Here is a 19,946-nt window from a genome sequence, read left to right on the forward strand (position 1 = left end):
TGATTCTGGGGCGCCACAGTGGGAACTCTGTGCCTTGGGTGTTCTTTTCGCCTGTTCCAGACCAGGAGCTGCCCAGGGGCAGCCTGCAAACACCCATGGACACTGACAAAAGCAGCCCCGGTAAAAGCCTGTCTCCCTAGCCGACAAACCAGGGGAGGGACAGCCTGGCAAGGCGGGAACTTGTAGACAACAGACGCTCAAGCCACACACTGCAGAAGGGACGCAGCCCCACCCCGTCCACGCCAGCAGAGGCCAAGTAGGGCGCCTGGACTTTCCCTCCAGTGACCAGCGCTCTCCTGACCCCAAAGCAGTAGTGAAAGCCACCCGGGAAGCCCAAACTCAACCCGCTCAGCCGTCACAGCCCCTCCTGGGGTGTCAGGCAGGTGGCATGAGGAGCCTGGACAGGTACCTGCACCTGCATCCTCAGGCAGCACACTTCCCCTGCCAGGGGGCGCCAGAGAAAGTGCCAAGGCAGGTTTAAACAGTGTCTTACAGGCGTTCCCATTGTGGCTCAGGGGTAACGAATCCGACTAGTATCCATGAGGAGGCGGGTTTGATCCCTGGCCTCGCTCAGTGGGTTAAGGATCCAGCGTTGCCGTGAGCTGTGGTGTAGGTCGCAGACGCGGCTCAGATCCCTAATTGCTGTGGCTCTGGTGCAGGCTGGCAGCTGCCGCTCTGATTTGACCCCTCGCCTGAGAACTTCCATATGTCGTGGGTGCGGCCCTACAAAGCAAAAAACAAGAACAAAAAGAAACCGAAACAGTTACAACATAATGTGATGAGACGTCAAAACCATCCAGGTGTCACCTCGTCGAGAACCAGGAAGACCTCTCAGCGAATGAAAACAACAGTCAATAGAGGCCAAGACAACAGAGATGCTGAACTAGGCGGTCACCGACTGCTGGGCGGCCACGCTAAGAGGCCTCAACAAGCAGCAGCCCACTAGGAGCTAATGGAAACAGAGACGCCTCAGCGAAGGCTGTAAAGAGAAACCAGGTGGACACTGGAGGGCTGAAACGTACAAAAACCGAAAGCAAAGGCTCCGGGGGTGGGATCCGCAGTAGCTGGGATAAAACAATAGGCATTCCCCGAGCTGACGACAGAAAGAAAAAGATGCACCAAAGAGAAATGAACAGAGGTGTTTCTGTCGTGGCTCAGCAGTTAACGCACCGGACTAGCATCCATGAGGCTGAGGAACCAGCAGAGTCAAAACCATTTTGAAAAAGAAAAATAAAGAGAGACAGAGTCGTTTGGCCAGTTTTAAGACACACACAGGAGTTTCCATCGTGGCGCAGTGGAAAGGAATCCATGAGGTTGCAGGTTTGATCCCTGGCCTCGCTCGGTGTTGCCGCGAGCTGTGGTGTAGGTTGCAGATGTGGCTCGGATCCTGCATTGCTGTGGCTATGGTGTAGGCTGGCAGCTGTAGATCTGATTGGACCCCTAGCCTGGGAACCTCCATATGCCGTGGGTGCGGCCCTAAAAAAAAGACTTACTATATCATTATAGTAATCAAGACTGTGTGGGAGTTCCTGTCGTGGCGCAGTGGTTAACGAATCCGACTAGGAACCATGAGGTTGTGGGTTCGATCCCTGGCCTTGCCCACTGGGCTAAGGATCCGGCTTTGCCGTGAGCTGTGGTGTAGGTTGCAGACGCAGCTTGGATCCCGCGTGGCTGTGGCTCTGGCGTAGGCCGGTGGCTACAGCTCCAATTCGACCCCTAGCCTGGGAACCTCCATATGTCATGGGTGCAGCCCAAGAAATGGCAAAAAGACGAAAAAAAATGACTGGGGTATTGGCAGGCAGATAGACACACAGGTCAATAGAATAGATAGGGAGAAATATAAATACATGTAATATAAATACATTTCTCTCTCTGTTGCATTGAGCACAAATGTATCCAAAAGAAACACAGATACAGGAGTTCCCGTCGTGGCGCAGTGGTTAACGAATCCGACTAGGAACCATGAGGTTGCGGGTTCGGTCCCTGCCCTTGCTCAGCGGGTTAACGATCCGGCGTTGCCGTGAGCTGTGGTGTAGGTTGCAGACGCGGCTCGGATCCCACGTTGCTGTGGCTCTGGCGTAGGCCGGTGGCTACAGCTCCGATTCAACCCCTAGCCTGGGAACCTCCACATGCCGCGGGAGCGGCCCAAGAAATAGCAACAACAACAACAACAACAAAAATAAATAAATTAATTAATTAATTAATTAATTAAAAAAAAAAAGAAACACAGATACAGCCAACTGACTTTTTTACAAAGGTACGCAAATAATTCAACACATGATGCTGGAGCGATGGGGTCTATCTATTGGCAAAACCAAACCAAACCTTAGACCTAAGCCCCACACTTCATTCAAAAGTAACTCAACATGGATCATCAGCCGTAATGCAAAATTGTTACACCTTTAGGAAAACGAGAGGAGAGGAGTTCCCACTGTGGTACAGCCACTCAAGGGTCCAGCATTGTCTCTGCAGTGACTCGGGTCGCTGTGGAGGTGCAGGTTCAATCCCCGGCCCGGTGCAGTGGGTCACGGACCTGGCGTTGCTGCAGCTGCAGTTTAAGTTGCAGCTCCGGCTCAGATTCGATTCCTGGCCTGGGAACCTCCCTATGCCGTGGGGGCAAAATGAAAAGAAAAAAGAATAGGAGAATGTCACTGGGACCGAGAAATAGCCGCAAAGTTGTCAGACAGGACACCAAGAGCACAATCTGTAAAGAAAGGGCTGAGTCAGACTCCGTCAAAATGGCAAGTGCTTGCTTTATGAAAGACCAACCCTGCCGAGAGGGTGGAAAGGCTAGTCACAGACTGGACCATCTATCTGCCCACCCGGATCTGACTGAGGCCTGCTGTCTAGACGCAGAGTGACCTCCCAGACCTCGGCGGCCAAAGAGCAGACGCCGCAATCCCAACGTGAGCAAAAGCCACCAGCACAGACGTCTGCCTGCGAAAGACGCACGGCTGGCACGGGAGCCCGTGAAAACACCTTCCACGTTATCGGCTGTTAGGAACCCTGGAAGCACAAGGAGCCACCCCCACGGGTCCATCAGAAGGGTTCAAGTACAAAGCAATGGCACGATCGAATGTTGGCACAGATGCGCAGACACGGGACCACTCGCCCACAGCGGGCGGCCGACCACGCTGGAGAACGAGCCGGCACCCTCGTCACAAATGAAACAGGCGGAGTTCCCGTCGTGGCTCAGTGGCTAATGAATCCGACTAGGAACCAGGAGGTTGCAGGTTCGATCCCTGGCCTCGCTCAGTGGGTCAAGGATCCAGCATTGCTGTGAGCTGTGCGGTAGGTCGCAGACATGGCTCGGATCCTGTGTGGCTGTGGTGTAGGCCAGTGGCTAGAGCTCCGATTAGACCCCTCGTCTGGGAAGCTCCATGTGCCACGGGGTGCGGCCCTAGCAAAGGCAAAAAGGCAAAAAAAACCGAAGCATGCATCTCAACAGCACCCAGCCATCGCGTCCCTGGGCGGCGTTTCTCCTGCGCACGAGTGTTCGGAACAGGACACAGCAGAACGCTGGAAACGACCCGGCTGAACAAAGCACAGGTCCACCTGGGGAGGCCGCCCGGCAATAACGGGAGGGCCTCCTGACGCACAGCAACCCCCGAGAACCGACGGAAACTCAGGTTTGAAACAGCCAGGTCCGCAGGGCTGCAGTGTGTTGTATGAGTCATTTACGCGGCATTCTTGAAGCGACGAGGGGCAGGAATGGAGAGCGACCGGTGGCGGCTGGAGGGTTGAGGAGGGTGTCGGGCGAGGGACGTGAGTGTGGCCGTAAAGGGGCCACACAAGGACCCAGCGGTCCTGGCAACGCCCGGCATCCGGCGCTCTCCCGCTTGTGGAAACGAAGGACCATTTTCCGAGGAGTCCACGGGGGGACCCGGGTGTGAGGCGCCCTGGCTCCCTCTGTCCGTTTGCACAACTGCACGTGCATCTACGACCTTCTCAAGACCAGGTCTCAGCTGAAAAGGAAAAATAAACATCTAAAAGACAGGTGTCCCCTTCTGCTGGAAACTGGACAGGTTTCTGTCACCCAGAGGGCAGTCAGACTCTGACACGGCCTGCCCCCCGCCACCACGCGTCCCCCAGCCCCCACCTCCTCACCCACACCTCAGCCTCAGCCAGCTCAGCCCACAGAGGCCCCGCGGCCGTCCCTGCGCCCCCTGCCATCCGTCCAGCCTGCTCTCTGGAGCTTCCAGCATCCTCAGGTGTCTGCTCGGACCTCCTGGGCTCCCCAGGGGGCGGGTCCCCTTGCTCGCCCGGCTCACAGCCCCCCGGGGGTACACGCTGCGCCTGCGCGGAAGGCCACCCACTGTGCACGTTGGTGGGACGCCAGAGTGACCCTGCGGAGGAGCCGCTGTCTGCCAGTGCCGGACTCAGCACAGCCACCAAACCCAGGGGCATCAGGGCCACGCTCCCAGGACACCGTTGACGTGAGCAGCACAAGCGCTGGGGACGGTGGCAGCCGCCTCTCCCCACCGCCCCCCCTCAGTGAGTGCGGCCACCTCCCAGCACATGCCAGGGGAGCCAGGCTTTGTCCATGAAGACACGTCCACAGCAGTCTCATCCACAATGGCCAGGCTGGAAACAAGCCGAATGCCCACCACAGGCCAGCGGGAAGGACACGCACGGGCCCCCCGGGGAGCCCACGGCCCGTCCACTGTCCGAAAGGAAAACTGACACCCCAACACGTGTACTTAGCAGTTCACTGAAAACAACAACAACACACCTGCTCACAGAAACAACGTCTCCCTAAAAATGACCGAACGTCAGGAGTTCCCGATGGGCCGCAGGGGAGACGAATCCGACTGGCAACCATGAGGATGCGGGTTTGATCCCCGGCCCCGTTCAGTGGGTTAAGGATCCGGCGTCGCTGTGAACGGTGGCGTAGGCCGGCAGCTTCGGCTCCAATTCAACCCCTCCCCTGGGAACCTCCATATGCCGAAGGTGTGGCCCTCATAAGGGAAAAAAAAGGATTTCCCAGCACAGAGAACAGGGAGGAGGAGGGCTTGGGGGCCTGTGTCTCTGTTCAGCCTGTGGCCGGGGGCAGGGGGCACAAATGACACACCACGGTGGCTGTGAAAACGCTTCTGCAAGCTCAGGCAGTGGCGGGAAAGGGCCTGGGAGACCCTCAGGAGCCTCCAGGTGACACTGAGAGCGACTCCACGGAACCATAAAAACGCGAGAAGCTTTGGGGCTGAGCGATGACTGGTTCCGGTTCTGGGAAGCTCAGGAAGAAGCGGAGCTGCCGCAGGCAGACAGCGTCTCCCTCGCGCTGGGCTGGGCCCTCCAGCGCTGGGAGCCTCCTGCCTCCTGACCCAGGAGGTGACACAGCAGCGTGGCCCAGGGGGAGCTCGCTGAGCTGCAGCCCCCGCAAGATAAAAAGAAACCCCCTCCACCGGCTGGTGCACCTTGGTCCTGGATTCTGCCTCACTAGAAACGCCAGGGCGGGCCGGGCCCAGCCCACCCCTCCCCACACCAGCCTTCAGCTTGCCAGGATCAGAGGGCACCCCCACCCCCCCGCAAGAGCCAAGATGACCCTCGGCCAGCCAGGACAGACCTGGGAGGTCACGGGACACCCTCTGGCAAGGCCACTGCTGGATCCGGGAGAGCTGGGCCCTGGGGAACCCACAGGCCCTCCCCACCCTTGCCCAGCCCCAGTCTGCTGGGTGCTGGCAGGGTGCCTGCCCTGCGCTCCCCCCACAACGCAGTGGGGGGGGAGGGGAGGGAGGGGCGTGAAGCGAGGTCCTCCTCCCCCACGGAGGCTCTCTTTTTAGGGAGCAGCTCCCTTCGCAGGAAAAAGAACAGGCTCTCAGCTCCACCTCAGGACAATGAGGCCCGGTCCTGGCACCGGTCACAGCACCCCCCCACCCCCGCCTCCCGCTGTTTACACACAAGCCGAGGACGTCCTTCCGGCATCTACGAGGCCCCGAAGGACCTGCCCCGCCTCCTCTAGCCTCTCCTGTGTCCCCATGTGTCCTCGCAGCCCGGCCAGCCAGCTGACACCCTGCCGCTCAAACACAGGGCACCTCCCGACTCAGGGCCTTTGCACGAGCCGCCTGACCTGCCGTCGGCGGTGAGTCTGGGCGATTACAGGTTCACAGACATGCAGCAGATGTCCCCTCTGGGGGGCGCCGTTGGCGGAGGCCGTGCCAGGTCAGGGCAGAGGATGGCAGGAGGGCTCTGTCCCTTCTCTCTCAGTTTTGCTGGGAACCCAAAAGTGCTCGGAAAAACCACGTCTTTTTTTTTTTAAGGGATAATTGTTGAACTGTGTGCTCACAGGGGGTGGGCTTGACAGCTTGTAAATTACACCTCTGTAACCAAGCAGGACCCTATGGGGCCTTCCCAGGACGGACACGCCCCACCCGTGTCCCCCAGCCGCCTCGCGTCTGCAGAAAACCTTTGGCCTCCTCAGCCTGGCCTGACCTCCAAAGAAGAAATTTAATCACAGGAGTGAGAAGATGCAGAAACAAAGGGGAAAAAGCGAGGCCGAAGAACACAAGTTTGGCCCGAAGACGGAGGCAGGATCTCTAGTTCCCCGCTGTGGGCTGCAGACCGGACCCGAGCCCGGCTGCGAGCTGTCCTGCGGGCACTGAGACGCCCACCAGGGGAGGCGCAGGAACTGCAGGCTGACCTCCAGCACGCAGACCCCAGACGGGCTGGGACCCCAGGGCGATGACGGAGTCTGCAGACACCACCCTGCTCCCTCCAGCCAGTCAGAGAGCGGGGCCCAGGCGGGTCAGGCCCCTGCGACCCTCAGCCCGAGGGTGGCCTTTACAGACCCTCCCCTGGGAGCCCTGGGGGGAGGGGGGGGTCAGGCCTCGTGAGCACGAGCTGCCCAGTCTCCTTGCTGGGCCTGCAACTCACAATGTCCCGCCCTTTGCACCACCCGGAGCCCGCGGACAGGCTTTGCCACACAGCGGGCAAGCAGACCTGAGTTCAGTTCGGTAACACCCCCAATAAATCATCAAAACAAGAGAGTTCCCTTGTGGCACAGTGGGCTAAGGACCTGTTTGTCACTGCAATGGCCTCTGCAATGGGTGTGGTGCTGGTTTGATCCCTGGCATGGGAACCTCCGTGTGCCGCAGGTGGCAAAAAAAAAAGTTATCATCAAAACAGGGAAGAACTGGAAAATAAAAATACTATGATTGCTAATTTTTTTTTTTTTTTTTTGTCTTTTTGCCTTTTCTAGGGCTGCACCCGTGGCATATGGAGGTTCCCAGGCCAGGGGTCGAATCGGAGCTGTAGCTGCTGGTCTACACCACAGCTCACGGCAACACCGGATCCTTTACCCAGTGAGCAAGGCCAGGGATCGAACCCGCAACCTCATGGTTCCTAGTCAGATTCGTTAACCACTGAGCCACAACGGGAACTCCTGATTGCTAAATTTTTTAGGTCAGTAGGAGAGCTGGACATTAAGAGTGCACAGAAATTAGAATGAAAAACAGAAATGAAAAGTTAGAGAAAAGATAAGAACAAGTAAGGATGAATTTATTTGGGTCGCCTGGTACCCAACCAATAAAATCATCAGAGAGAGGAGTTCCACCGTGGCAAAGTGGGTTAAGGACCCAACTGCAGCAGCTCTGGTCGCTGCGGAGGTGTGGGTTCAACTCTGGCCTGGTGCGGTGGGATTTTAGTCTTTTTTTTTTTTTTTTTTTTTTTTTGCTTTTTAGGGCCGCTCCCACGGCATATGGAGGTTCCCAGACTAGGAGCCGAATTGGAGCTGTAGTCACCAGCCTACACCACAGCCACAGCAATACCAGATCTCAGCCGGGTCTTCGACCCACAACATAGCTCATGGCAATGCCGGATCATTAACCCCCTAGTGAGGCCAGGGATCGAACCCACATCCTCATGGATGCTAGTCAGATTCGTTAAGTGCTGAGCCACGATGGGAACTCGGTGCAGCAGGTTGAGGATCCGATGTTGCTGCAGCTGCGGCTCGGATTCAGTCCCTGGCCTGAGACCTTCCATATGCTGCAGGTGTGGTCGTAAAATTAAAAAAACAAACAAACAAACAAACACCAGGAAGAAAAGAGAGAAGCCAGACGGAAGGAAACAGCTAAGAACGGTCTCCGGAGGAAGACGCAGGCTCCCACATGGAAGGGCCACCAAGTGGCCACACGACGAAATGCGAGGACTCGGACACCAGGGCGGGCACTGCCTGCAGCGCGAGGGCCCTCAAGCATCCTTTGCCCCAAGATGTGCCGCGGTGATTCGATTTAGAACAAACCCCCAAACTTCCATTTGAGTTTTCTCCCCCGTTCCGTGCGTCCGCGCAGTTCAAATGCAGAAATAAAACTATGAACGCCAGTGGCGCGAAGCCCCGACCCTCCAACCCCAGAGGACTCGGCGCAGCTTCCCTGGTCTGAGCCCCGCATCGACGGCCCCACACACGACGCAGGTTCTCTTGGCCACACTCGGAGCTCCAGCCACTGAACTTGCCCCCAACCCAGAAAGGGGGCCCCCAAATCCCTCCCAACTTCCTCCCTTCCAGGAAGACAAACACGGGACTGAGGGACGGGACCCCACGCCGGAGGCCCTTGTCACCTCCCCCATGTGGCCGCCCCTCCCGCCCACGTTCACCCTGCTGTCCCCACCCCTGTCACCTTCTCTGGCTCCAGAAGGCTGGGGCTGTGTGTCCGTCCACTGCTGCCCACGCAGGGCTTATGGGCTGGCTCGTGCGCCCTGAAAGTCACGCCCAAGCCCTGACCCCAGGACCTCTGAATGTGACCATCTGGAGTCAGCGCCTTGAGGGAGGTAAGTTAGAGGGGTTCCAGGGTGGGGGGCTGACGCCACCTCCGGGACCCCGAGGGACATCACGTCCTTGTCCTGCAAGGACCACCAGGGCCCTGGCCTCTGCCCGCTGCCATCACCCCCACTGCCCTCCCTCCCGTGGCAGCAGCAGCCCCAGAGGAGGGGCCTGGTTTCAGCGGCTCAGCCAGACTCCCTGCTTCCCAAAAAGGCAGCCCGGCTCCCCCGCACCCCCTTGCCTCCCCCTCCCCTTCCCCCCTCTCGCCTCCTTGGGCCGAAGGTGGCAAGTCCCACGAGAAGACCCAGTCTCTGCGGGAGACCGCGGGGCCCTGTCCGGAGCTGTGCTCGAGTCAGTCCAAGGCTGCTGGGCTTTTAGGCAAAACCCAAGAAGGCTGTGGGTCAAGCAGGGTCCTGGCAGGAAACAAAGGCAGCCTCAGCTGTTCTGTTTTTAAAGGCATTTCGTGATGGCCCCGTCACCTGGGTGTGGGCCTTAAGGAAACCACTCCTAGGGCCACCGAGGCTGCAGGGAAGGGACAGGGGACAGGTGATTGGGGAGGGGGGTTACGGCAGGAGCTGTCACCGGGGGTGAGGAGGGGGCACAGCCATTACCACAACCGCAGGCCTGGGCAGGACAGGCCAGCGAGAAACACCCCAACCTCTCGTCCCCTTGTCCTGCCAGGGCCTCCCATGGGCCAAGTCCAGCCGGGAGCCAGAGACCGTGGGAACCGCGTCGCCCTTGGCATGGCACAGGACAGAGAAAGGGGGCGTGCAGAGGCCAGCGCCAAGGGGTGGCACCTGACCCCAGGAAGGCCCTGGGAGGGGAGCCCCATCTCCTGGAATGGGGCTCCTCAGCAGACGACACCTCGGGCCCGTCCAGTGGGCAGCAGCACCCTGACAGCCTGTCCCCCACGAGCCCCTCACTCCTGCCCACCCGGGTCTCCCAGGCACACGCAGCAGGTGGGGTCTCTCAGACTCACAACCACCTGCAGAGCACACCAGGCTCAGGGCTCGCAGCCCAGGCAGCGCCCACGGGACTCAGCATCTCGCTTGCAAAGCCACCACCAAGCGGCCAGAGACCCAGGATGCTGGGGCCCCCGGGGTGACCGCCACCCCGAGGACAGGTTCCTCCCGCTCCTGCTCAAGTCAGCGCCTTCCAAAGTGGAGCCCTCAGCAGTGCGCTAGATCAGCTCGAGCAACCAACTGCACCCCCATTCCAGGCAGGGGACTCCCAAACACAGGAAGAAATGCCCATGCTGGGCAGCCAGAAACACGTCCACTGACTGCCCCTCGCTGCTGTTCTTACGTCCGAGGGTCGCCTTCAGGCCGTAGCTTCAGAGGGAGAGCGGACTCCCGGTACCTGTGCCCGTATTTCTTCCCCGAAAGCATTAAACAAACCCCCAACCACATCCCAAAAGCAGCGTGCCTGCTCTGCACACGCGCACACGCTCAGGTTTTAGGAAAAAACGAATGGGCCAAACATGACTGCTACCGTCTTGCTCAATTCTCTCTTTCCCTTTCTTTTTTGTTTTTGGGGTTTTTCTGATTGGCTTGGGTGGGTTCCCGTGTTTCTTAGTTGTATTCAGCCAACGACTTTGATACTTGACTCAGGACGTATGTTATTATTTGTTCAGATGGCTGATTTTTCCTTATTTTCCCTTCTGTAGCCTGGGCTAAAATTAGCTGGCATTGGCTGAAAAGAGAGCTGTCTTAGGATTAGATTCAGCTGTGTGTGTGTAGCAGAAAAAACAACAGAGGCTTAAACTAGATAGAGGTTTCTTTTTCTGCTGCAGGAGAGGCCCCGAGAAGGGCAGTCCGGAGCAGGTTCTGGATCCGCTCACGAAGTCCAGGGGACCCAGCTCCTCCCCCCTGATCACCGCCCCCACCCCGCCGCCGCCCTGAAGGGGCCTCATCCTCACGGTCCAAGGTTGCGGCCGGAGCGCCAGCCATCAAGCCCAGCGACAGGACGGAGGGCAGGGAGAGCGAGCAGCTGCTGCCTTTCCACATCTGCATCTTCTTGGCCAAACGCCTCCCCAAGATCAGGACCGTTCTTCTCAGGACGAAGGGAAGGAAGGGTTTCGAGAGGAAGGCAAACATGGCTCCCGCAGCCAAGGGTACAACTGCACCCAGGGCGGTCCATTCCCAGGACGGTCGCTGCGACGGTGACAGCAAATTTACCAAACCCCTGGTGGGCGCGGTGCTGGGACCTGGTGCGAATGACCCAATCCTCAGCCCGCCTTGGAAGGAGACACTTGCTATCCTGCTTCTACAGAGGGGCAAGCCGAGGCACAGAGAGGCTAGGTCACCTGTCCAAGGTCACCCAGCTAACAGGCGGCACAAGCTGGATTTGAATGCGGGCAGCCTGCCCCCTTCCCCCCGGACATGGCCCATCGACCAAGGGGCACCTCTCTCCAGGTTACAGAATGGGGTGCCTCCAAGTGGTCCCTGGATTCGGGAATGAGGTGGGGTGGGGGGCCAGAGCTGCTCTCTTACTTTGAGCCTCTGCACCTTTCAGTCACCCCTCAACACCCCGCAAAAGTTCTCACGACACGTGCAATGTGCTCGAGAACCTTCTGGTGCTTTGTTAGCCACCCCGGGGCAGCCAGCACAGGCAGGTGCTCAGGAGGCCGCGGACGTGAGTGGACGCAGGTGCGGGCCCGAGATGCAGAACCTGACCCCACGCTCCAGGCCAAGGGGGGAGACGGAAGCCTCTCGGCTGGGGGGGCTCCAGGGCGTGGAGTCCGCGGGGCTGGGGCATCCTCTGAGTCGTGAGCAATAAGGAACTAGGTCCACGAGGTAGGCCCGAGCCAGACGCCAAACTCCTCTCAGGTCCAAGGTGAGAAGCGTGCCTCAGCCCTGAGGCTGGGGGTGCAGAGCGGCCCCCCAGGAAGACCGTTCTGGCAGCCTGTGCAGAAGGGCGGGGTCCTGGGGAGGCCGGGACCTGAGGGGGAGATGGCTGGGGGTTCCGCGGCACAGGGGGGCTTCCAGGGCTGAGGACACTGCTGGGGGCGGGGGGGCTGAGGGGGGTGCGGGGAGGAAGGCGTGGGGGAGGTGAAGGAAACAGAGGCGGCCTCTGTGAGAGGAGAAAGGAGGGGGCCTGAGCAGGGGGGGCTGGAAGGGGCCCTGGCTCGGGCTGGGCGGCCGGCACTTGGACGCCTACAGGCTGTGCTCACAGCTCAGCAATGTCCCAGCCCTGCCAGGAGACGCCTGGCCCTGCGGCCCCTGCCCACCCCCGCCCCCCCCCGCTCCCTGCAAGCGCCTCCCTCCCCCGGACCCAGACATACCCACACCCTCCACGGCCGCTCAGCACCCCCCCACCCCGCCTCCGACGGCTAATGAAACCCAGCCAGGGACGGAGAGGAGACTAACAGATGCGTGCAGGGGGGGGCCGTGGGGCCTGAGGGGGCCCGGGCAGGGGCTGGGGGCGCTGGGGGCCGGGCTGCGGGTCCAGGGGCAGCGTGGAGGGGTTGGGGAAGCAGTCTGAGCCCGCAGCCGGGGGATGTCTGCCCGGGGGCGGGGGGCTTGGCCCCGTCAGGTCTAATGAGACACAGGTGGCCCCTTGGCGCAGGCCCGCCCCCCGGCCCCAGACGGGCCCCCAGACAGCGAGCTGGTGCGGGGCCGGGGGGCGGGGGCCTCGCAGCCGCAAAGGCGGGCCGGCCCGCTGGCCGGGGCCCAGCGCATAACTCCGGGCAGCCGCTGTCTGGGGCGCAGTCTGGGACAGCAGCCGCCCAGCCGCTCGGAGCTGAACCGGCAGCATGAAGGTACCGGGCACCGGGCTGGGGGACGGAGCCCACCCCATGGCAGGGCCCTGGCCGGACAGGCCCGTCCCACAGTGGGGTTTCCAGAGGGCGGGGCGGGGGCGGGCGGCAGGGCAGATGAGGGGTTCTCGGCAGGGGGGCTGGGGTGACCCCATTCTCCTGTCGCCAGGCCCTCCTGGCCCTGCCGCTGCTGCTGCTCATATCCGCTGACCGCTGCGCCCCGCAGGTCTTGGGGATCCGGGGAGACGGTAAGCTGCCACCCGCCCGCCCCGAGCGCCCCATCTGGGAGTCAGGCCCGGGCCCCCCCGCAGGACGCCGCCTCTGCTCTGCAGGCCGGGCCAGGCGGTCCCCCCCGACCCCGAGACGGCGGGCGCTGAGGGGGTCTTGACGCCCCAGTCCCTTCTCCCCCCCAGCCCTGGACAAGTTCTGCCCGCAGCAGCCCCTGGACTGCGACGACATCTACGCCCAGGGCTACCAGATAGACGGCGTGTACCTCATCTACCCCTCGGGCCCCAGCCTGCCCGTGCCCGTCTTCTGCGACATGACCACCGAGGGGGGCAAGTGGACGGTGAGTGGGGGGGGCACCGAGGCCTGGTCCTCCCCCGGCTGTGCGACCCGGCCGCACCGCTGCGTGCCTGGGCCCGCTGCTCTCAAGTGGGGCCAAGGCTCACAGCAGAGTCTGTGACGGCTGCCGCCCTCACCGCTGGGGGCTTAGGGTGCGCCTGGGAGCAAAGAACCTTTCAGCAGTGAGGACCTGAAGCCCAGAGAAGCGCCGTACTTTGCCCAAGGTCACACAGCCAGGCCCGGACTCAGCCCCAAGTGCCTCAACTCCACAACTCCCCTCGCCGCGGGGCCTGGTGCCGGCACGTGCCTTGTCTTGGCCCCCAGCTCGGTCCTTTCCCAAACCGCCTCGGCGTCCCAGGGGCCGTGCCCCCCGGGGCCCTCCATCTCCCAGGCCCATCCTTTCTGCTCCAGGTTTTCCAGAAGAGGTTCAACGGCTCCGTGAGTTTCTTCCGGGGCTGGAATGACTACAAGCTGGGCTTCGGCCGCGCCGACGGGGAGTACTGGCTGGGTAAGTAGGGCCCACGTGTGTGCGGGCGGGGGGCGCCGGGCCAGGGCTGTGCTGACTGGCTGCCCCTGCTCCCAGGTCTGCAGAACCTGCACCTGCTGACCCTGAAGCACAAGTACGAGCTCAGGGTGGACCTGGAGGACTTCGAGAACAACACGGCCTTCGCCAAGTACCACGACTTCTCCATCTCCCCCAACGCCGTCAGCGCCGAGGAGGACGGCTACACCCTCTACGTGGCCGACTTCGAGGACGGCGGCGCAGGTACCCCGGGCCGGCCTTCGCGGGGCGGGGGGCGGGGGGAGGCGGTGGCGCTGGCCGCCCTCTGGCTCTGGAGGGGCCCCGTCCCCAGGCTGCCGCCCGCCTCAGCAGCCCCTGGGCCCCTGCCCTCCGCCAGGCGACTCCCTGACCTACCACAGCGGCCAGAAGTTCTCCACCTTCGACCGGGACCAGGACCTCTTCGTGCAGAACTGCGCGGCCCTGTCCTCGGGCGCCTTCTGGTTCCGCAGCTGCCACTTCGCCAACCTCAACGGCTTCTACCTGGGCGGCTCCCACCTCTCCTACGCCAACGGCATCAACTGGGCCCAGTGGAAGGGCTTCTACTACTCCCTCAGGCGCACGGAGATGAAGATTCGCCGGGCCTGAGGGCGGCCTCACGCCCGCACCTGCTGCCGGCCCGCCCGCCCTCAGCCTCCCACCTGGTGCTGCTGCTGCCCTCCCAGCACCGGCCTCGCCCAGGGGCCCTTGTGGCTCCAGCCCAACCGTTCCCGTCACCCCCACGGCGTCCTGCTCTCGGCCTGGCCTCTGCATCCGCCCCTCCCGCCAACCGGAGGCGACACTGCCAGCAGCGCCCCAGGCCTCCTCCAAGTGGCACAGCCAGCGGCCTGGACCTGGACTCTGTCCCAGAGCCTGAGGGCTGGGCGCTGCTCTCCCAGGCTGTGGGCCTGTGGCCCACCTCGGCCGGCCTCGGAGCGTGGCCTGCTCGTCTGGCCGGCGCAGTCAGGCCCTCCCTGAGCACACGCCAGGCCGCCGCCACACCCCAGCAGTCCCGCCGGCTGGCAGAGTATCTCCCGTCCTCACCTTCCTCCCGCCAGCTCGCTCCCCAGCAGTGAGCCCAGGGACCCCCGCTGCCCCCGCCTGCCCGCCCCGGGCACCAAGCACAGCCCCAAAGCTGTGTTCCGCTACAGCTACCGCAGGCCAGCCCGCAGCAGCCCCAGCCAAGGTAGGCATGGAGCGAGGGCCCCCTGCCTGCCCTGGGGGGCGGTTGTGAGCATGTGAGGGCAGAGGGCCGCCTCTGTGGGGCAGGGCAGGTGGCGAGTGGCGGTCTCAATAAACCTCAGGACCTGGCCTTGGCTGTAGTGCATGCAGCGTGTCTGGTGCCCCGTTGACAGCACCCTGCCCCCAGCTCCAAAATCACGCCCTGCAGACGACGCTAAAGGAACCTTGTATTTCACAGGCTTCACTCTGATGGCAAAAACTGTGTAATAATAATAATAACAATAATAATAATAATAAAAATACAATACTGAGAAGAATCGCACGGGGATAAAGGCTTCCCCTCCTGCTGTGGCTCGTGCTGGCTCAGGTGGCTGCTTAAGGCTGCAGGGTGGGTGTGAGATGAACCTGCAGGAGAACCGAGCTGAGCTTCCTGGCTGGGCTCGGCTCCAGCCCTGGAGACCGTCCCTGTGGGTCCCGGAGGCCTGGGGACTGTCCCTAGGGGTCTTGGAGCTGGGTCTGCCCCTGGCAGCAAGGCACAGACGAGGGGCCTCAGGGCTCCTGGAGGTCGGGCAGGTCAGCCAGCAGCATCGGGGAGTCCATCTGGATCTCACGCTGTAGGGACTCGATGTCAGCGGGGTTCATGCCGTGGCCCTCGAGCCAGTCGGCAAGCAGGGAGGCCGAGAGCGAGGCCGAGTCTGCCTGGCTGCTGACACGGAGGGTGGGGAGGCAGAGGCGCCGTCAGCCTGTCCCACAGGCAGGGCCCCCGGCCCGGGGAGCCGCACCCCCTGCCCCAGCGGAGGCCCAGCACTTACCCGTCCTGGGGCCCATCAGCCACGCCCATGTCGAAAGACTGGTTGAGGAATTCCTCCAGGTCAAAGCCGACGCCATAGCCAGCCCCGCTGCCCTTTGGGGTGCCCGAGAACACGGGGGGCAAGGGGTCTTCCACCTGCAGGGGACGATGGCAACTTACAACGCAGGCACCGTCCAGAGCTGCCAGGTCTGCAGGGCGCCTGTCCCAGCACTGCCTGGACACCCGCTGAGCAGCTGGTGCCCCCAAAGACCCGAGTTCCTTCTGGGAGCAAGGGGACCCGTCAGGAGGGATGGTGCCCCGCCTGCCGCTCGGTTCGCACAGAACAAGGGCCTCCCAAACCCTCCCCCTAGGCTCAGATCCGCGTGCGCCCACAGCCAGGCCTCTCCCCTCACCTGTGACTTGGACAGTTGCTGGGTCACGAGGGTGACGTCGGGGGACTCTGAGGTGGAGGGTTGAGGGACGCCCCCGGGGTCTGGAGGGGGTGGGCCAGAGGGGAAATAAGGCAGAACGCTCAGGCCGCTGGGGCCGGGCAGCCCAGGGGGAGGCACCAGCGACGGCGGGGCCAGGAGGCCGGAGGAGGCAGCGGTTTGGAGTGGAGCAGGCCCAGGCCCAGGGCCCGGGGCCGGGCAGGCAGGCTGCGGCGGGGGCGCAGCGGGCTGGGCTGCGGGGCCAGAGGGTGGGCTGGGAGGCCGGGCTGGCAGCGGCCCTGGAGCGGGGGCCGGGGGCCGGGCCATGCGAGTCCAGCGCTCCAGCAGGCTGCGATCATTGTCGCTGAGCACCAGCCCGGCCAAGGGGTCGGCGGAGGGGCCCCCCGAGGCCCCGGCTCCCCGCTCCTTGCGCTCCCGCTCCTGCCGCCGCTTTTCCCGCTCCTTGGCTCGCTCCTGCCGCCGCCGCCGCTTCTCCTCCCGCTCGCGCTGGCGCTCCTGGGCTGTCACCGGCTTGCGAGGCTCAGGAGCTTCCAGGGGGGCGCTGGGGCCATCTGTGGGGAAGACGGGCAGGGTGACACTAAGAGCCCGTCCAGGCTGGGGGGGGTCCCCTCGGCCCCACTCCCCAGCCAGCCACCGCCTCTGCCACGCACCTCGGAGCCGGCTCTGCAAGGACTTGAGCAGGGCGGCCTTGAGGGCGGCCTTGGTGTTGTCCGAGATGGCACCCTCCCTCTTTGGAGGGGCTGGCTCACTGGCCGGCGGGGGTGGCTGCAGGGTCAGATCGATGGTGTCGGGCGCAGGGCCGGTGCACGGCAGTGGGGCCGGCGGAGGGGACTCCATGGCACAGTCCCCGCTGGGAGCCCAGGGACTGGGCATCTCAACGTCGGGGCAGCCGGGCTCACTGGCCACAGGCTGCAGGGAAGGCTGGAAGCGGATCTGCTGGCGGATGCCCTCTCGCCGCGCGTGGAAGTCCTCGATCTCGGCCACAATGGCCTCCTTGATGCGCTCCCGGGTGAGGGCTTCACGGTCAAAGGCAAAGTCAAAGGGCGGGGCACAGTCGGGCTCGTCATCCGGGTCGTGGTACTTGGCCAGGAAGGGGTGACGGAGGGCGGCAGCGGCTGAGATGCGGGCACTGGGCTCAAAACGCAGCATGTGGCCCAGAAGGGAGAGGGCCTGGCGGTCGGCCCCCGGGTACACGGTCTCCCAGGGCACGGGCTGGCGAGGCGGCAGGCTCTGGATGTAGGCCCGCACCCGCTCCGCCCCCACGGCCTGAATCACGGCCGGCGACGGGGTGCCCAGCACCATCATGATCAGCTGCAGCTGGTGCACGTAGTTTTTGCCCGGGAAGAGCTGGCGCCGGGCCAGCATCTCCCCAAAGATGCAGCCCACGGACCACAGGTCGATGGCCTGCGTGTACTCGTGCAGCGAGAGCATGAGCTCGGGGGCGCGGTACCAGCGCGTGGCCACGTACTCGGTCATGAAGTACTGGTGCTCCGCGGGCGAGGTGCACAGGCCGCGGGCCATGCCAAAGTCCCCGATCTTCAGCTCGCAGTTCTCATTCACCAGCAGGTTGGACGGCTTGAGGTCGCGGTGGATGACCTGAGCCGAGTGCATGTACTTGAGGCCCCGCAGCAGCTGGTACAGGAAGTAGCGCACGTGCTCCAGCGTCAGCGGCTGCGAGGAGTGGATGATCTGGTGCAGGTCGCTCTCCATCAGGTCCAGGACCACGTAGCTGAGGGCAGGGGAGAGGCGGGGGGCGGGGGGTCCTGGTGACGCTCCAGCCCCATCCTCACCCAGCTCTCCCAGCTCCAGACGGGTCGGGGCCTAACTCTCAGATGCTGTAGGCGCCACCCAGGTGGTGTGAAGATTCTAGATGTCCTACAACTTTCCATGAACTTAAGGGAAACTACTAGTGTCGCCACCAGAGAAAAGGTGGGCTTGGGCTAAACCCGCCTGGCCAATAGGTTTTGTCGGGGGAGGTCTGGTAGTGGCTCATGGAAGACGGTGATGGAGACGGGAGGGGCTTCCGTAGTCTGTGATTGATTAGTGATGTCTGCTAGGGGAGCAGCCATGGTAGACACGGAATGCGGGGCTTCCCTCTGCCAGCCCGCGCGTTGCCATCCTACGCAGCTACCTCACGCTCTTCCGGAGGAATCTCGGGTGGCCCCGGCAAAACCCCAAGGGAGCCCTGGTCTTGGGATGGTGGGAGGTTGCCCAGCCTGCCTTGCACAAGGTCCAGAACTTGAGCGCTATGGCCCCAGCCTTCCGAAAAGGTGCCCGCTCTGCCTCCCGCCGCCCCTCCTTACACAGACTTGAACTCGCCGTAGGGCACGGTGGGCCTCAGGATGTCCTTGATGGCGATGATGTTGTCGTGCTTGAAGTGCTTGAGGATCTTCAGCTCCCGGAGGGTCCGCTTGGCGTTGGTCACCACGTCAAAAGCGTTAGGGATCTTCTTGATGGCCACCTGCTGGCCTGGGGCGCAGGGAAAGCGGATGCCCTGAGGGACCTTGGCGGAGCTCGGAGTGGCGCGCGGCCCCTTTCACCCCCTCCCTTCTAAGACGCAGGGACAACAGCTTCCCTGCACCGAGCGCCTACTGTGTGCCCGGTCCTGGGCTCAGCACAGCACCTGCACCACCAGCTGCCCCTCCTCCTCTCCCCGGCAGGTGCTCAGAGCCCACGAAGACACGTGGAGCCGGGGCTCCCTGCGGGCGGCGCTGCCAGCCGGCGAGGGGTAGAGTCTAGACTCCAACGCCGTGCTAGCGCCCTGCTCGGCCCATCTCTGCCCCCAGCTATGGCACCGCCAACCGCCTGCGCCAGCCTCGGCTCCGGAACACGTTCCGGGAAATCTGCACCCTGGTCTCACCCGGACGCTCGACTTTCTGAGGAGGACGCGAACCGATGCGCTGGCACCCACCGCGCCGGGGCTGCAGAGACCTGGGCCCTGCACAAGCGGGCACCGGGCGCCTGGCCCCCAGTGTGCACACCCCGGCCCGCCCGCCGGCGCTCACCCGTGAGGCGGCGGCGCGCGGAAGACACCACCCCGTAGGCCCCGTTGCCGATGGTCTCGATGATCTCGTACTCGTCCCCCACGTCGAAGGTCACGTCGAAGGAGCGGGCCTTCAGCAGAGCCAGGTTCTTGGCCGCCACGGAGGCGGCGGGGCCGGCGGGTTCCGCCTTCACCGGCCCGGGGGGCTCCCCGGAGCCGTCCTCGCCGTCTTCCTCCTTCAGGGGCTCGGCCATGGCGTCTGCGCGGAAACGCTGGGGAAGAGGGGCCCGCCGCCGGGCTCAGGGGCCCCGCACCCGGCCGGCCCGAGCGAGCGATGCGCGCAGCCCGCGTCCCCCACCGCGCGCGCGGGCCCCGGGCTCAGGTCCGCGCGGGGCGCGGGGTCGGCGGTGGGGGAGGTGCCGCGAGGCGCGGTCCAGGAAGAAAGCGAGGGGCGGGGCGCCCGCTCTTCTCGGGCCGCGCTCGGCGCCCGGCGCCTCACCCCGACGCCGCCCGAGCCCTGGAGGTCGCGGGCCCCCGCCTCCTGGGGTCCCCGGCCTCCCGGCCCCCGGTCGGGGTGGGGGACCCGAAGACCCTCCCGCTCCCTAGACCGCCGCCTCCACCACCACCTCAGCGGCGCGCATTCTGCCGGGCCGGTCCCCGCCCCGCCCCCCGAGACCACGCCTCCGCAGGCTCTGGCCAATCCCTGGATGGCCTCGGCGGAGGCACCCACCCCTTCCACTGGCTGAGCCCAATCCGGGCCCCCCTGCCGAGGAAGCCCCGCCTCCACCAGCGCGCGCACCGCCGGCCAGTCCGCTGGCGGGAGCCGCCCAGCAGGCACTCGGCGCTCCACAGGGGCGCTGCGGCCTGGCGCCGGCCTCGCACGCATGCGCGCTGGCAGCCCCGGGCGCCGCGAGACTGGGAGGCACCG

The 19,946-nt window shown here is 63.6% G+C and overlaps 3 protein-coding genes across 5 annotated transcripts; 1 reads left to right on the forward strand and 2 right to left on the reverse strand.

Moving 5' to 3' along the window:
• Window positions 3,353-7,795, reverse strand: LOC110255907. Its single transcript, XM_021066319.1, has 4 exons — window positions 7,764-7,795; window positions 6,565-6,662; window positions 4,733-6,010; window positions 3,353-3,965 (listed from the first exon to the last, which is right to left on the reverse strand). Exons 1-3 carry the CDS (start codon window positions 7,793-7,795, stop codon window positions 4,860-4,862), a joined length of 1,281 nt encoding a protein of 426 aa, XP_020921978.1. The 3' UTR covers window positions 3,353-3,965; window positions 4,733-4,859.
• MFAP4 (microfibrillar associated protein 4) lies at window positions 12,392-15,118 on the forward strand. The gene is made up of 6 exons (XM_021067955.1): window positions 12,392-12,515; window positions 12,682-12,760; window positions 12,926-13,080; window positions 13,488-13,584; window positions 13,660-13,842; window positions 13,976-15,118. Exons 1-6 carry the CDS (start codon window positions 12,510-12,512, stop codon window positions 14,221-14,223), a joined length of 768 nt encoding a protein of 255 aa, XP_020923614.1. The 5' UTR covers window positions 12,392-12,509; the 3' UTR covers window positions 14,224-15,118.
• MAPK7 (mitogen-activated protein kinase 7) lies at window positions 15,042-19,647 on the reverse strand. Of its 3 annotated transcripts, none has more exons than XM_021067952.1 (6): window positions 19,041-19,647; window positions 18,339-18,504; window positions 16,686-17,764; window positions 16,000-16,586; window positions 15,609-15,742; window positions 15,042-15,502 (listed from the first exon to the last, which is right to left on the reverse strand). In XM_021067952.1, the coding sequence occupies exons 1-6, from the start codon at window positions 19,270-19,272 to the stop codon at window positions 15,346-15,348; spliced, it is 2,355 nt and encodes a 784-aa protein (XP_020923611.1). In that variant the 5' UTR covers window positions 19,273-19,647; the 3' UTR covers window positions 15,042-15,345. The 3 variants fall into 3 exon arrangements, with proteins under 3 accessions (XP_020923611.1, XP_020923612.1, XP_020923613.1); XM_021067953.1 differs by having other exon boundaries at window positions 15,042-15,499; window positions 19,041-19,645; XM_021067954.1 differs by having other exon boundaries at window positions 18,339-18,499; window positions 19,041-19,146.

The sequence above is a fragment of the Sus scrofa genome, chromosome 12 (genome assembly GCF_000003025.6).
Source record: "Sus scrofa isolate TJ Tabasco breed Duroc chromosome 12, Sscrofa11.1, whole genome shotgun sequence".
In the NCBI taxonomy this organism is placed as follows: Eukaryota; Metazoa; Chordata; class Mammalia; order Artiodactyla; family Suidae; genus Sus; species Sus scrofa.

What these genes read in the sequence shown, in the direction of transcription:
- MFAP4 (XM_021067955.1), top strand. An exon ending in CTTGGGGATCCGGGGAGACG is followed by an intron (nt 12,761 to 12,925) that starts GTAAGCTGCCAC and finishes TCTCCCCCCCAG; the next exon opens with CCCTGGACAAGTTCTGCCCG. An exon ending in CTTCGAGGACGGCGGCGCAG is followed by an intron (nt 13,843 to 13,975) that starts GTACCCCGGGCC and finishes GCCCTCCGCCAG; the next exon opens with GCGACTCCCTGACCTACCAC.
- MAPK7 (XM_021067952.1), bottom strand. Translation starts at nt 19,272, where the DNA reads ATGGCCGAGCCCCTGAAGGAGGAAGACGGCGAGGACGGCTCCGGGGAG. An exon ending in TACGGCGAGTTCAAGTCTGT is followed by an intron (nt 17,765 to 18,338) that starts GTAAGGAGGGGC and finishes CCCTGCCCTCAG; the next exon opens with CTACGTGGTCCTGGACCTGA. An exon ending in GCTGATGGGCCCCAGGACGG is followed by an intron (nt 15,503 to 15,608) that starts GTAAGTGCTGGG and finishes CCTCCGTGTCAG; the next exon opens with CAGCCAGGCAGACTCGGCCT.
- LOC110255907 (XM_021066319.1), bottom strand. Translation starts at nt 7,795, where the DNA reads ATGTTGTGGGTCGAAGACCCGGCTGAGATCTG. An exon ending in GAAGACCCGGCTGAGATCTG is followed by an intron (nt 6,663 to 7,763) that starts GTATTGCTGTGG and finishes CTGGGGTCCCAG; the next exon opens with CCCGTCTGGGGTCTGCGTGC. An exon ending in CAGCTCGCAGCCGGGCTCGG is followed by an intron (nt 6,011 to 6,564) that starts GTCCGGTCTGCA and finishes TTTGAGCGGCAG; the next exon opens with GGTGTCAGCTGGCTGGCCGG.